Below are 13,298 nucleotides of genomic sequence, written 5' to 3'. Positions count from 1 at the left end.
TAAACTGAAGTGTCATTCTTCCTTATAGGTCAGCCAACTTCAGGAATTACACCTTCATCCAACTGAATGAAGAATTCTCAAGAGGGAAAGGCCTGGATGTGGGTGCCCGATTTTGGAAAGGAAGCAATGTTGTTCTGTTTTTCTGTGATGTGGATATATACTTCACAGCAGAATTTCTCAATACATGTAGACTGAACACACAACCAGGTAAAGCTATCCCTACATTTAGACCTTGTTCTATTTCAGTGTCAAACAGGCAGAGCAAGCCCATGGTCCCAGCTTCATGCATGGCTGTTAATGTTGGTGTAATGCTAGCAAAGTTTAGGGGGTGTTTCCACCCTATCAGCTTCACTCTGTTTGCAACTTTGTTGTGATGTTTCCCCAATCGCATCTTCTCCTTTTCCAGTTTCCACAATGCTTAAAGTCCCAGCTTATCATCGCTGTAGCATGGGGCTCCGTGCTGTTTCCACTGAGCTCTAATCGAATTATTTTCTTGATGGCTGGGTGGAGTCTGAGTGGGGTCTGGGTTGGGTCTGATTACCTCATCAGTGTTCCCGCCTCCTTGGCCGTGTTTCCAGGACAACAGAAGGAGAAGCTAATGGAGGAGTATGGGATTTTTTAAATGGAATTAGCTTTGCTGTGAAGAGAGGCTTTCCCCCTCTCCCCCCTTTCTCCTTTCCCCTGAAAGTCCAGATGCACTTGCATTTCAGGAGCAAGCCTCATTGAGCACAATGGGAGTTACTTCCGAGTAGACACACATATGCTTGTGCTGGGAAAGGGGGGGGACCCAAAGAGAGAAACTAGCCCCCATTTTAACCCAGAGGACCTCATTGACCACAATGGGAGTTATTTCTGACGAGACACTAATGGGTTTGTTGTGGGAAAGAGAGGGAAACCAGCCCCCATTTTAATGCACAGGATCTCTACATAGAAGCTGTGAATGAGTTACGTCCTAAGGCAATGGACCAAAGCCTCAAGATCTCGCTTCATTGCATTTAAGGAAGTGGGCTTAAAAGTGTGCCATTTCAATTGAGGGGGAATCTGTGTAAGTTCTGATGTGGGCAATCAAAGGCAAGCCTCATTCAGCAAAATGGGAGCTGCTTTGGGGCAGGATTGCAGCTTGAGATTGATAGACATATGGTCAAGGAACACCTAATTACTTTGAACGAGTTCAAATCTCCAGGGCCAGATGAACTGCATCCTAGAGTAATAAAGGAACTGGCAGAAGAGCTCTCAGAACCACTGTCTATTATCTTTGAGAAATCATGGAGGACGGAGGAGGGCAAATGTTGTCCCTATCTTCAAAAAGGGTAAAAAGGAGGAACCTGGGAACTACAGACCAGTCAGTCTGACATCAATCCCTGGGAAAATTCTGGAGCAGATTATAAAGCAATCCATCTGTAAGCACCTTGAAAACAATGCAGTGATTACTCGAAGCCAACATGGATTTGTCAAGAACAAATGCTGCCAGACAAACCTGATATCATTGTTTGATCAGGTAACCTCCCTTGTGGACTGTGGGAATGCTGTGGACATAATATACCTCAACTTCAGCAAAGCTTTCGACAAAGTGCCCCATGATATCCTGATTAGCAAACTAGCTCAAAGTGGGCTAGATGAAACAACGATCAGGTGGATCCACAGTTGGCTAAAAAACTGGACTCAAAGAGTGCTTATCAATGGGATTTTCTCAAACTGGGGAGAGGTAACAAGAGGGGTACTGCAGGGCTCAGTCCTGGGCCCAGTGCTCTTCAACATTTTTATTAATGACTTGGAAGAGGAGGTGCAGGGAATGCTGATCAAATTTGCAGATGACACAAAATTGGGCAGGATAGCTAATACCTTGGAAGACAGAAACAAAATTCAAAGTGATCTTGATAGACTGGAGTGCTGGGCAGAAAACAACAGAATGAAATTTAATAGGGATCAATGCCAAGTTCTGCACCTAGGAAAAAGAAACCAAATGCACAGTTACAAGATGGGGGATGCTTGGCTCAACCACACTACAAGCGAGAAGGATCTTGGAATTGTTGTCGATCACAAGCTGAATATGAGCAAACAATGTGATATGGCTGCAAAAAAGGCCAATGCTATTTTGGGCTGCATTAATAGAAGCATAGCTTCCAAATCCCGGGAAGTACTAGTTCCGCTCCACTCAGCACTGGTTAGGCCTCATCTGGAGTACTGTGTCCAGTTCTGGGCACCACACTTGAAGAAAGATGCAGACGAGCTGGAGAGGGTTCAGAGGAGGGCAACAAAGATGATCAGGTGACTGGAAACAAAACCCTATGAGGCGAGATGGAAAGAACTGGGCATGCTTAGTCTTGGGAAGAGAAGACTGAGGGGAGATATGATAGCGCTCTTCAAGTACTTGAAAGGTTGTCACAGAGAGGAAGGCCAGGATCTCTTCTCGATCCTCCCAGAGTGTAGGACACGGCAGAATGGGCTCAAGTTACAGGAAGCCAGCTTCCGGCTGAACATCAGGAAAAAGTCCTGATTGTTAGAGCAATACGACAATGGAACCAATGACCTAGGGAGGTGGTGGGCTCTCCCACACTGGAGGCATTCAAGATGAGGCTGGACAACCATCTGTCGGGGATGCTCTGACTTGGATTCCTGCAATGAGCAGCGGGTTGGACTCGATGGTCTTATAGGCCCCTTCCAACCCTAATATTCTATGATTCTGAGGAGACACTATTGGGTTTGTTGTGGGAAAGAGTAGTATACACAAAGATGGAATCCATCTTTTGTAACCTGCAGGATAGCTATAACGAGGCTGAGAACTACTTTCTTCCTAAGGCAATTCATCGGCCTCGCTTGGTCGAAGTACTTCCTTCCTAAGGCAGTTCATCGAAGCCTCGCTTGGTCACTTAAATGTATTTAAGGAATTGGGCTTTAATGTGTGCCATTTCAATTGAGGGGGAATCTCAGCCTCATCCACTGCAAAGGGAATTACTTCTGAGGAGACACTAATGGGTTTGTTGTGGAAAAGAGACTGGAACTAGCCTCCATTTTGATGCACAGGATCTCTATATGCAAGCTGTGAAGGAGTTACGTCCTAGGGCAATGGACCGGAGCCTCGAGATCGCTCTAAATCGCATTTAAGGAATTGGGCTTTGATATGTGCTGTGTCAGCTGAGGGGCTTCTCTGTTATTTCTGTGGTCATTGAGAGGGCAAGCCTCATTCAGCACAATGGGAGAAAACACCCCTTGAATGGGGTCATGGGCTGTGTTCTAGTGCTTATTTTCAATGATGTTTTAAAAGTTGGTCCTTCGGCATCCTGTTCCAAAACGGCGATGAAACATCTGGAAAACAGGGAGGGAAAGTGTTGGGTCACTGAGGTCAGAGTGACACACCCACAAAGGCTGGGTTACACGCCCCATGGGCACGACTATGATACCGGACCCAGTGCGATTGTGGAAACAGGTCAGTAATGGAGCCGCAGTAAGCTGGAAAAGTTGAACTATAAGCAGTCTCAGAAGAAGCGTTTTTTCAGTGATAAAATGCAGCACTGGGGCTGAATGGCCACGACATCATGGAAACACAGAGACCTCACCACGCAGCCAGGTTGGAGTAAATCACTGGTGGAAACACAGCTTTAGTTGGAATCCTATGCACTTTCCACAATAAAGCTGAGAACAAAAGGATTGAAATTTAAACAACAGAAGATAGCAACTCCAACAGCCACTCACCCAGTGTCTGTGGAAACACGACTGACACCCACCAATCACAGGGCAGCATGCTGATAATGCTCTAATTTTAGGTGTGAATGGAAAAAAAAACAATCTGCACATGGCAACAGGGAAAGGCTCCCATGATGTCACCCTACCACATCCCACCATACATAAAAGGCACAACCTGCCAGACACAAGGGCACCACAGTGCCCTCTACAACATCAAATACTATGGGGCAGGCAGCAGGAACCTGGCACCTGGGGTGCATCAGAGATCTCTGCAGATACGAGTTCAAATCCCATCTCATTATATCACTTGTAGCCTGCAAATATCTTCCATTTTGCTTGATCAATACACAGTAAAGGAAGGACAGACAATCAAGAACACTCAGGCAAGCTCACTTGGGAGGTGGCACATATCATACATACACAAGCTTTCCCAGGACAAGGATTTAAGCCCCACTGGGGGACCAATCCCTGAGAAGAAGGATTTTTTCCCATGGAGTAGAGAAAGGGGAGAACAAGCGATATTGGAAGTCACAACTGCACTCTTCAAGGAGTCGACTCCAATAGCTCACTGGACGGAACACCACTGCACGGGAAAGCAGTGGCGCCAGTTTCAGCCCTGCAAGTCAAAATGGTAGAATTGGGGCCAAACTCACCTTTTGAATGTCTGGTGAGCAATATTCACGGTGGAGGCAAATGATAGGAATAGAAGTTGCACTCCACAGAGCAGCTTTCTAACTACTTGGCCGTAGCAACAGGCAAGAGAATGATGTATTATGGGGCATTTGTCATCTGCCAGTCACCAGCCTACAGACTGAACCATATACACCATGACAAAGTGGGTTTCATAAGGAGCCCTAGTTCTGTAGAATAGTACATGCTTTCACATGTCAGAGCTCCTAGGCTCAAACCTTGATTTGATCTCCTACTAGAAAATACTGGGAGGAGTTGCAGTACAGCTGAGAAAGCAATCCTATACACAGCTGCACAGATGTACATCCCACTGAATTCACTGGAGCTTACTCCTAGGTAAGAAGGTATAGGATTGCAAGCAGAGAGTATCCGCAGCACCAGAGCCAATCAGCAGGAGTAGTGCATGGGCCAAACACCTGCCTCTCACCTGGGCCAGGTTGTCTTTGGCATCACTCATCCCCTGCCATCCCATCTAGCCACCTCTTCCCTTTGCACATTTGCCACTGTGTTATTGCCTCAGCAGACTTTGTAAATACCCCTGGCTTATTGCCCCAGCAGTAAGTACCCTTTGTTCTTTTGACTCAAACCTGCTTTGCAAGTAGGGTTGTCAGCTCTTGAAATAAAAACCTCTGGCCGCTGGGTATGACCTGGAGAGGGAGTCCAGAGTGAGTTTAGGATGGAGACGGGCGGAGCCCCGTACTGCTTTGATAGGTCCACAGACAGAGGCATCTGATGTTTTTGTGGTTCTAGGGGCAGAACCCAGCACAAACTCTGCTGATTCATACAGGATATACAGTTAAAAAAGAAGATCAGAAGGAGAAAATAGCCCTCCTCGCACAGAGAACCAAACAGAAATAAAAATGGCCAGGCCAGTTTTTCTCTTGCCACTTGGCACAAACAACCCTGTTATCAAGTCTATAGTTTCTATTTCCATTCCCCACCTTGGTCCTTTCACCCTAGACATGCCATATCTATGAAGTACTCTTGTTTCTAACATCCATTTATTCACATAGGGAGTTACTGAAACCTGGGGTTGCCAGACCACCACGTTTGGTCATTGGCCTGGAAACACTGGCTGGGCCAGCAGCCCAGTCTCCTGGCACCTGCCATCAGGATGGCTGTCCCTCCATCATTCTCCCCTCCTATATACTTAGAATCGAGTGTGCCATCACTCTGCCACCTCCTGTGTGCCTGAAGGAACAGGGTAAGGCAAAATGGCACAGTGCCCACATGCCCTGCATTTCTGCTCTAGCAACAGCACTAGTCTAGGGTTGCAGTCCTAAAAGGAAAGGAAGGAAGGAAGGAAGGAAAAGACAGGACTTGCTGATGAAGGGGAATGAAATCGGTCTCTCCCAAGCAGGTCTTTTTATGGAATGTATGTTGCCCTGGTACCCAGTATATGTTTCCTGCCAGCCCATCTTTTGATTGCTATATGTTCCGTTGCTATTTTTACAGTGGTTGGGTTGCTATTGCATTGTATGCTGTTGAAATGACAAGGTGACACACAAGTATATGAATATCAGCTGCAGTATATTATAGGAGCTAAATCTTCATGTTTGACTAATCCCACATATGAACAAAGTGGCACACTCCACTACCTGCTGACAGTATAACAACACCAAACGTGCTTGGTTTTCAGTTGTCTTTTTCCCCCTAAACCTGGAAAGTTTAACACGGTTTGTTAATTGACTTGGCATGTCTACTGCATGTAGATCAACTTGCATGACAGAAGTAGTAAAAAGAGAAACAGCATCTGGCAAAAGTTTCTTACAGCACCAATATTTATGCAAGCCCCAGTGTGTGCACACTCTCTCTCTCATTTGCTTGTGAGTTAAATAAAGCCTGTTTTGAAAGAAAAAAACATTGAATTATTGTAAATAAAATACATGGTTCTGGTTCTGTAACTATGAGCCACAACCCACAACTCTCAGGTTTTTTAAGTAGCCCTGCTTCCATGACTTTAACAGCACCCTGAAAGAAGGAAAGCAGCAGTGATGGTAGTAATGACATTTAACTGAAAAGTTTATTTCACTTGATGCAGAAGATAGAGACATCTAGGCAAGTGAGAAGCAAGGTGATGTTGTATGTACATTTTGTTAGTACATGCTAGCCTTGTCAGTTTTCCTGATTTAGCTCCTACCTCAGGGCAAGGCCAGCAGCAGGTTACCAGGTTGTGTGTGTGGATGTAGTGTTGAGATATTTAGTGGGAGGGGTGGCAGAGCTGGCATCAAGGCTGGCCTGGTTATGCACCTGCTGGGGACCCACACCCGAACAGGGGCCCACTGACAAGAACCCCCTGGAGTTGCTTCTTCTCTTCCCCATTGCAACCTGCTTGTTTACCTGCCTCTTGCTTTGGCCCAGACAATGGTGGTGGCGAGAAGGAGGAGCAGGAGATGCCACAGCCTACTTGTTCGCTTGCTCTCTAACGGTCAAGCAAGTAAGTGGTAGCAGTGGTGAGAAAGACGAGCAATAGCAGCTGGTGACAATGAAGGCGAGAAGGTAGACTGAGGGAGGGAGCCCATTAAGGGTGCCTTGCCCAAGGGCCCTCAAAAGCCTGGAGCCAGTATGGCCTAACGGCCTCTAGAAATACATCTCCAAGCAGGGGTAAAGGATGCATCTTGTCTCTAGCATGCATGTGCATATGAACACTAAGGCACCATGGCAGCCTACCATTTCACACGTTGATGATACTCATTTTGAGTTGTTGATAACATATCATGAGACAGTTCTGTTTTTCAGCGATATCTTTAGATAACAGAACAAACACCCTCCTTAGTTTTAAACTTGTGCGTGTAAACAAATACAACAGGTGGAGTACAGACGTCAGCAGCACGTAACAGTTGGTGTGGTGCTGGCTGGGGAAGCTTAAGTAGCAATCTTGGTACTGGAATGGGTTTTTTACAAGCATATAAATCACCATCATCATGAGCCAGCAAATCTCAAGTGGTACCGAAGAAAATGCTAGGCTCTCTTGCAAATGGCAAAGATACTCCTTATTCAGGAGACAAAGTAGGGACTGTTCTGATGAAAGTGCTTTAACATAGCAACTGCAATTATACTGCTTTTAAGAGTAAAACTTACCACATTCTCCAGAATCTTTTGAGGTTCTCCTCCTTGTTTCTATGGAGTGTGGGTGATGCTGCCCTCCCTCCTTTTTTCCTGTGTTTCAGTCCTATCTCCATCCGTGAAATGGTTTAGTGATCCAATAGCACTAACATTACTGCCTTTGAATGTAGAATCTAGGAATTTTGCAGCGATTTAATTAGCTGTAACAGCATTATTTTAAAATACTCCTATTAAAAGTGTTTTACTTACTGTTCTGAAAAATAAAACAGTGCAAAACAAAATTTTCAGTTCCCCTAGGTCACACACACACACACACACACACACACACACTCAATCCCATAAGGCACCTTGGTTGTTGCTTGAACCAAACTAATCAAGAGGCCTAGTCAGGCCTACCTTCATATACCCCAACTTTCCAATATATCTACTGGTAAAAAAAAACCACCCCCAATAGGGGAAATTTTTTCCACATCATGCATGTTTTTATAAACCTCTGTCATATATGTCCTGGGTCCTGTCACCTTTTTCCTAAGCTAAAAAGCAGGGCCAGCTCCAGGTTTGAGGGAACTCTGGGCAAACTGCCCTCTGGTGTGTTCCCTCTTACACTGATGGGGCCCCCTCAAGTTTTCATAGCTGTGGCAGCAGCAGTAACATTCCAGGGCATTATAGGAATTAAAATTAACATTTTAATTCCCATAATGCCCTGGAGCCCCTAATACAGTGTCACTTCAAAGTACTGTGGGAAATTAGAATGGAGGTTTGCACACCAAACTGCCCAATGTGGAGGACCTGGGCAGATGTAAGTAATGGTGGTCCCTGCTGGGAGCCCTTAGGATGCCAGGTGCTGACACTGGACCTGCTAAAAAGCTCCAGTGTTGGTGTGTGTGTTTGTGTTAAAAGGTGTATGTCCATTACGATGGAAGTTGTACACTATCACACAACTCAGTTCTTACTCTAATATATAAAAAGCATTCCCCACCAAAAGATACAATCCTTTCTGTTGCTGTTAAACCTGCTCAGGCTCACTACTCAGATAGCTAAGTTTAAAGTATTCAAGAGTAGAAAAAATATATGCAAACTTAGTACAAAATAACCATATTTTTTCAACCCATTATTGTTTCTAGGGAAGAAGGTATTTTATCCAGTTCTTTTCAGCCAGTATAACCCAGGCCTAATTTATGGACATCATGATTATATCCCACCCCTAGAACAGCAACTGGTAAGTAAATGGCTTTATATAATGTTTTAAAAGTGAATTTAAAAGACAGATATATTCAACCAAGTTCACAGTGTGGGGGTTCTTCTGGAGTCTGTGGAAGTACGGGTGGCAACAGTGCCTTTTAACAACTTAGCTGGTGTGCCAGCTGAATTCCTATCAAGAGAATGCAGATTAGCTTTGATCATGCATGGACTAGTTGCGTCCAGACTACTGTAACACACTCAATGTGGGACTGCCTTTGAAGACGACCCAGAAGCTTCGACTGGTGCAGAATGCATCTGCTCGGGTGCTTGTTAGGACCAGATGGCCAGTACAGTGATACTGTACCAGTTGCACTGGTGACCGGTGCATTTCAAAGTGCTGTTTGGGGCCTTTAAAGCTATAAACGGTGTGGGGTCATATTATTTGAAGGTTTGGCTGTGCTTATATGACCAAGTCTGTGCTTTAAGATCAGTGTCAGTGGTCCCAGTCGATGACCTGCTTTAAAGGTCAGTTAAATTGGCTGGCACTAGAGACAGGCCTTAGAATTGGCACCCGTATTATGGAACCCGCCCAAGGATGTTCGGTTGACCCCCTCAGCTGCAGCATTTTAAAATGCTTTGAAAACCCACCTGGTTTGAATGGTTTTTAATTGATGCGTTTTATTGGTCATGCTGCTGTCATTGGAAAGATTTGGTATACTCAGTGGCCAGTTTTTGGCTTTTTGAAGTTTTTGAATTTTAAAGTTTTAAATAATATTATTGTATCTTTTATTTTTATATTTGTGTATTCTGTTCACCACCATGGGTAGACTTGGTCCAGAAAGGAGACTCATAAGTATTTTAAAACATTATATATAGATAGATATAGATAGATATGAGATACTATCCCTAACCCACATTTCATCTCAAATTCTAAAAAGACCCATAATGCACTGATTAGGGTGCAAAGAATGCTGGGAACTGTAGTTTGGGAATGTGCTGAAAATAAGTTGCTGAGAGTCAAATCCTAAGCCTCAGATCCAATAGATATATTAATAGAGGATTACCTTTCAGGGCTGTCATAAGTCACTCTGTCTCTCAGCTGCAATCTCCCCAAATTGCAATGTGAGTTAATAATGATAGACTGCATTTGCACTGGCAGGGTAATTTTTAAGATGTTTAAAAACTCAAGTTCACATTTTTCATACAAAATAAGATCTGTGTCAGAAAGGCTCTTTGCTTCTACTTTTGGTGGTGGTGGCAGGAAGGGGGGAAATATGATGCCCAATCAAAGCTATGCTAAAATCCTGGATTTCCCCATTGTTTCCTATTGGCAGCTATGAGTTCTGACCTGAGGCAGAAAAATGTGTCAGAATTAACCAGCAGGTCTTGTCTCCAGATAATAGAATTGTCACTCTAATCTTTGATACATCTTTGGTGAGAGCAGGACTAGCATGCCAATTTCAACATGGATTTATGCACCTCACATGTTATCTGGGGCCTGTCTTCATCGGGGATTTGCTGTGAACTGGGAGCATTTTGACTTTGCTCGCAGCACATGACCTCGTGGTCAGTCCGCAGCCACCTCACAGATTACTGGCGGAAAGGCCGGGTTTTTGCAGACTACTCTTAGTCCATTTTATTTCTTTAATTCCGCTCACCTCCGTTTAAAATGCTGTGTGTCCCAATCCTCCACATTAACTTCAGCATGATAGTCCTGCCCAGGGGTGTGTCTTTCATCTGGCCAAGATCCTAAGTGACCGGGTCAATGGGTATTTCCCCTCCCTCTTTTTCCCCCAGTTTTTCTGCCATTTTTCAGCCAGGCACAGCAGACTTCAGAGTTACCTGTAGGTATTCCTTTCTCCTCATACCTCACACTACTTTACTTTGCTGTACTTGCTGTAGATTATTCTTCTTTTCCTCTAGAGAGAGGAAGTGGTGGAAAATGTATGAAGTATTGGCAAAGTCCTGATTCCCACCCAAAACTAATAAGGAACAGGGATAAATAGCCCCAACCAGTCATGATGTCGCCAAAGCTATGTAGCATTTTCATGCAGTAAAGTACTCCTGGGGATGCATTACAGTGAGATACTGGATTTATGAATGGAAAAGCAAACTGATTAACAGCTTGCATTTCCCATTCCTGAATGCGGGATCTCACTTTTACACTCTGTCATAATTGCAGAGTGATGGCTTTAGACGGAGTAGTTATTCCCTTCAGTTACCCCTTCTCATTCTGGAGCGCTCACCCCCCCAGACTCAGCCCAGATGCATCAGAAAGACAGAATCCCACAGTGGCACGTGTAGCACACATTAACCACTACACAGCAACTGACGCATACATTTCTGGTATCCACAGAGTGAAATAGCGCTTTTGTGCATTAGTTGTAATGCCCTATCTCAATGGATCGATCTTGAGATATTTATGTCCCAAAGTCCTGCTGGCTTTTCCACAAGGGGAACTGTGCTGCGGGTACTTGACTGTATTGTATATTATAGGTACCGGTGGGGTATGGGCCATTGGATACATATTCAGCATTCCCTTCAAGAAGTAGAGGGGGCAGGACAAGGGTCTCAGAATGATGACGTTCATTGGGGCTGCTGGGAGTCCACCCAAGCCATCCTCAAATAATGCAAATTAGAGTGCCATGTGACCTGTGAAAGCCTCAGGCTGGGGGGGCGGGTAGGATCGTCCGCTTCTTTCAGTGCAATGTGTCACCTTATGGAGCAATGCCAAATTCCTTTAAAAGTGCAGAAAAACGGAGAGTGATGTCAAAGCATTGCCATGAAAATCCCTCCCCCCCCCCCCCGACAAACTGAGAACATGCTACATCTTTAATGTGAATGCTTCTAGCAGAACAGCCTTCTCCAGCCTTATGCCCTCCTAGAGATGATGGGATGATTAGGCTAGAGATTATGGGAGTTATCCAACACATCTGGTGGGCACCCGCTGTGAGAAGGCTGTACCAGAACGTGCAAAGTAACCCTTAGGACAAAGATGAAAGAGCAGCAAGGATGTGATAAGGGAGTGTTAACTGCAGCTGAGGACCATAGTCACACATGAATAAATTTGCCTTTATACATGCAGACAGAGATAAATGTATAATTGTTTCTTCCAGGTGATAAAAAAGGAGACAGGGTTTTGGAGAGACTTTGGGTTTGGAATGACTTGCCAGTACCGCTCTGATTATATCAATATTGGTAAGAAATTATGTTTGTATTACATTTGCCTAAGGTCAATCCCACTTTGCCAGATTTCTGTTTGTTTGTTTGTTTGTTTGTTTGTTTTCTTTCTTTCTTTCTTTCTTTCTTTCTTTCTTTCTTTCTTTCTTTCTTTTTCTTTCTTTCTGCACATTTAAGCCTTCTCCCTGGACCCTTGATGCTTCCAAAGCTCAATCCAGTTCTAGGGTTTTATTCAGAGCTCAGATATTTTTGGACAATACCAAAAGATATGTGATATATCTGTTCTCACACTTCCAACGTATATACCTATACCTGTATATATACAACTCAATATTTTGGGTGTTAGATACCATCTAAAAACAAGTTTATAAAACATCCTTTAGAATTAAAAATAGGGTTTCTGAGGGACCATTTCTCAGATCTATTTCCAGGACTCTGCTGAAATCTCCTGACCTAAATTATCTCATTTGGTACCAAATTCTCAATTTTGCTGATATCTGCTTTTTTTCCATATCTGAATATTACCTATAAATGATCTATTCTGTATCTCTTTGTTATAAAATATTGCAATCATTGGTGATAAGCTTCGAAATAATTTCCCATTAATGTCTGAGCATATTATTGAATTGGACTTTAATCTTTCTCTAGCCTCTTTATTTATAATACCAAATCATATTTCCTGATGAAATATTTATTTCCTGTTGCTCTAAGCCAGACATTCAAATGAGCCAACATGGCTGCATGATCATTTTTAATATAAGGAAATGCCAGTCCCCTGTGTCTGATTATTCCGTAGAGCATATTAGCTGCTATATATGTTTTTTCCCCTGACCATAAAAAGTCAAGGGATAACCTGCCAAGGATTTAACAGTGACAAAGAAACCAACAACGGAGTATTTAATACCAAAAATAATATTCTTGGGATATTGTCCCCACTTCCAGGTAAGTAAAGGGAAGTGTGGTGAGGATGTTTTGGGGGTGAGGAGGCGTTTTAGGGATGATTGAAGCTGGGAACCTTTATCTGGACTGGATATTGATCTGATCTGATCAAGGGCTGGGGAGAAGGCGTGTTTAAAGGCTTGACTCCTGTGAGACAACCTTTGAAGAACGCCAGACATTTCTTCCCCTGAGTCAGGCTCCCATGAACTGGAATCTCTATCATCTTTTTTTTTTTCTTTCCAAAAGAGATTACAAACAAAACCCCCACATTAATATTAATTCAAAATCCCTCCCCAATCCCTCCCTCAGCTCAAACAGTTTCAGGATTCTTCTTCTCCCTTTATTTTCTGTTTCTGTTCCAGGATAATGTATTAATTCATCCTGTTGCATTCCTTTATTGTAGTCCTCTTCTTTTCACGAGTCCCATAGATTTCTATACGCAATATTTCTATCCACCAAGGTTGTTCCATTTGGCTTCTATATATTTTTGCCAATCCTTCTTGAAAGTGTTGCTTTTCTTCATTCCTCTGTGGACACGTCATGTCTGTGTCAACTTT

The 13,298-nt window shown here is 43.8% G+C and overlaps 1 protein-coding gene across 2 annotated transcripts in view; it reads left to right on the top strand.

Annotated features, from left to right (window-relative positions):
* The window catches only part of CSGALNACT1 (chondroitin sulfate N-acetylgalactosaminyltransferase 1), a 58,752-nt gene that overhangs the window by 36,117 nt on the left and 9,337 nt on the right, over positions 1 to 13,298 (top strand). For both annotated transcript variants that reach the window (XM_084857497.1, XM_084857498.1), the window contains exons 5-7: positions 29 to 207; positions 8,565 to 8,659; positions 11,739 to 11,820. In XM_084857497.1, coding sequence (XP_084713623.1) covers positions 29 to 207; positions 8,565 to 8,659; positions 11,739 to 11,820 — 356 coding nt within the window. The remainder of the gene's footprint in view (positions 1 to 28; positions 208 to 8,564; positions 8,660 to 11,738; positions 11,821 to 13,298) is intronic.

This window comes from Heloderma suspectum, chromosome 5 (assembly GCF_057233095.1).
Source record: "Heloderma suspectum isolate Gila_16-S chromosome 5, 16-S_ref, whole genome shotgun sequence".
Classification (NCBI taxonomy): Eukaryota; Metazoa; Chordata; class Lepidosauria; order Squamata; family Helodermatidae; genus Heloderma; species Heloderma suspectum.
This window is presented reverse-complemented; position numbering and strand designations above follow the sequence as displayed.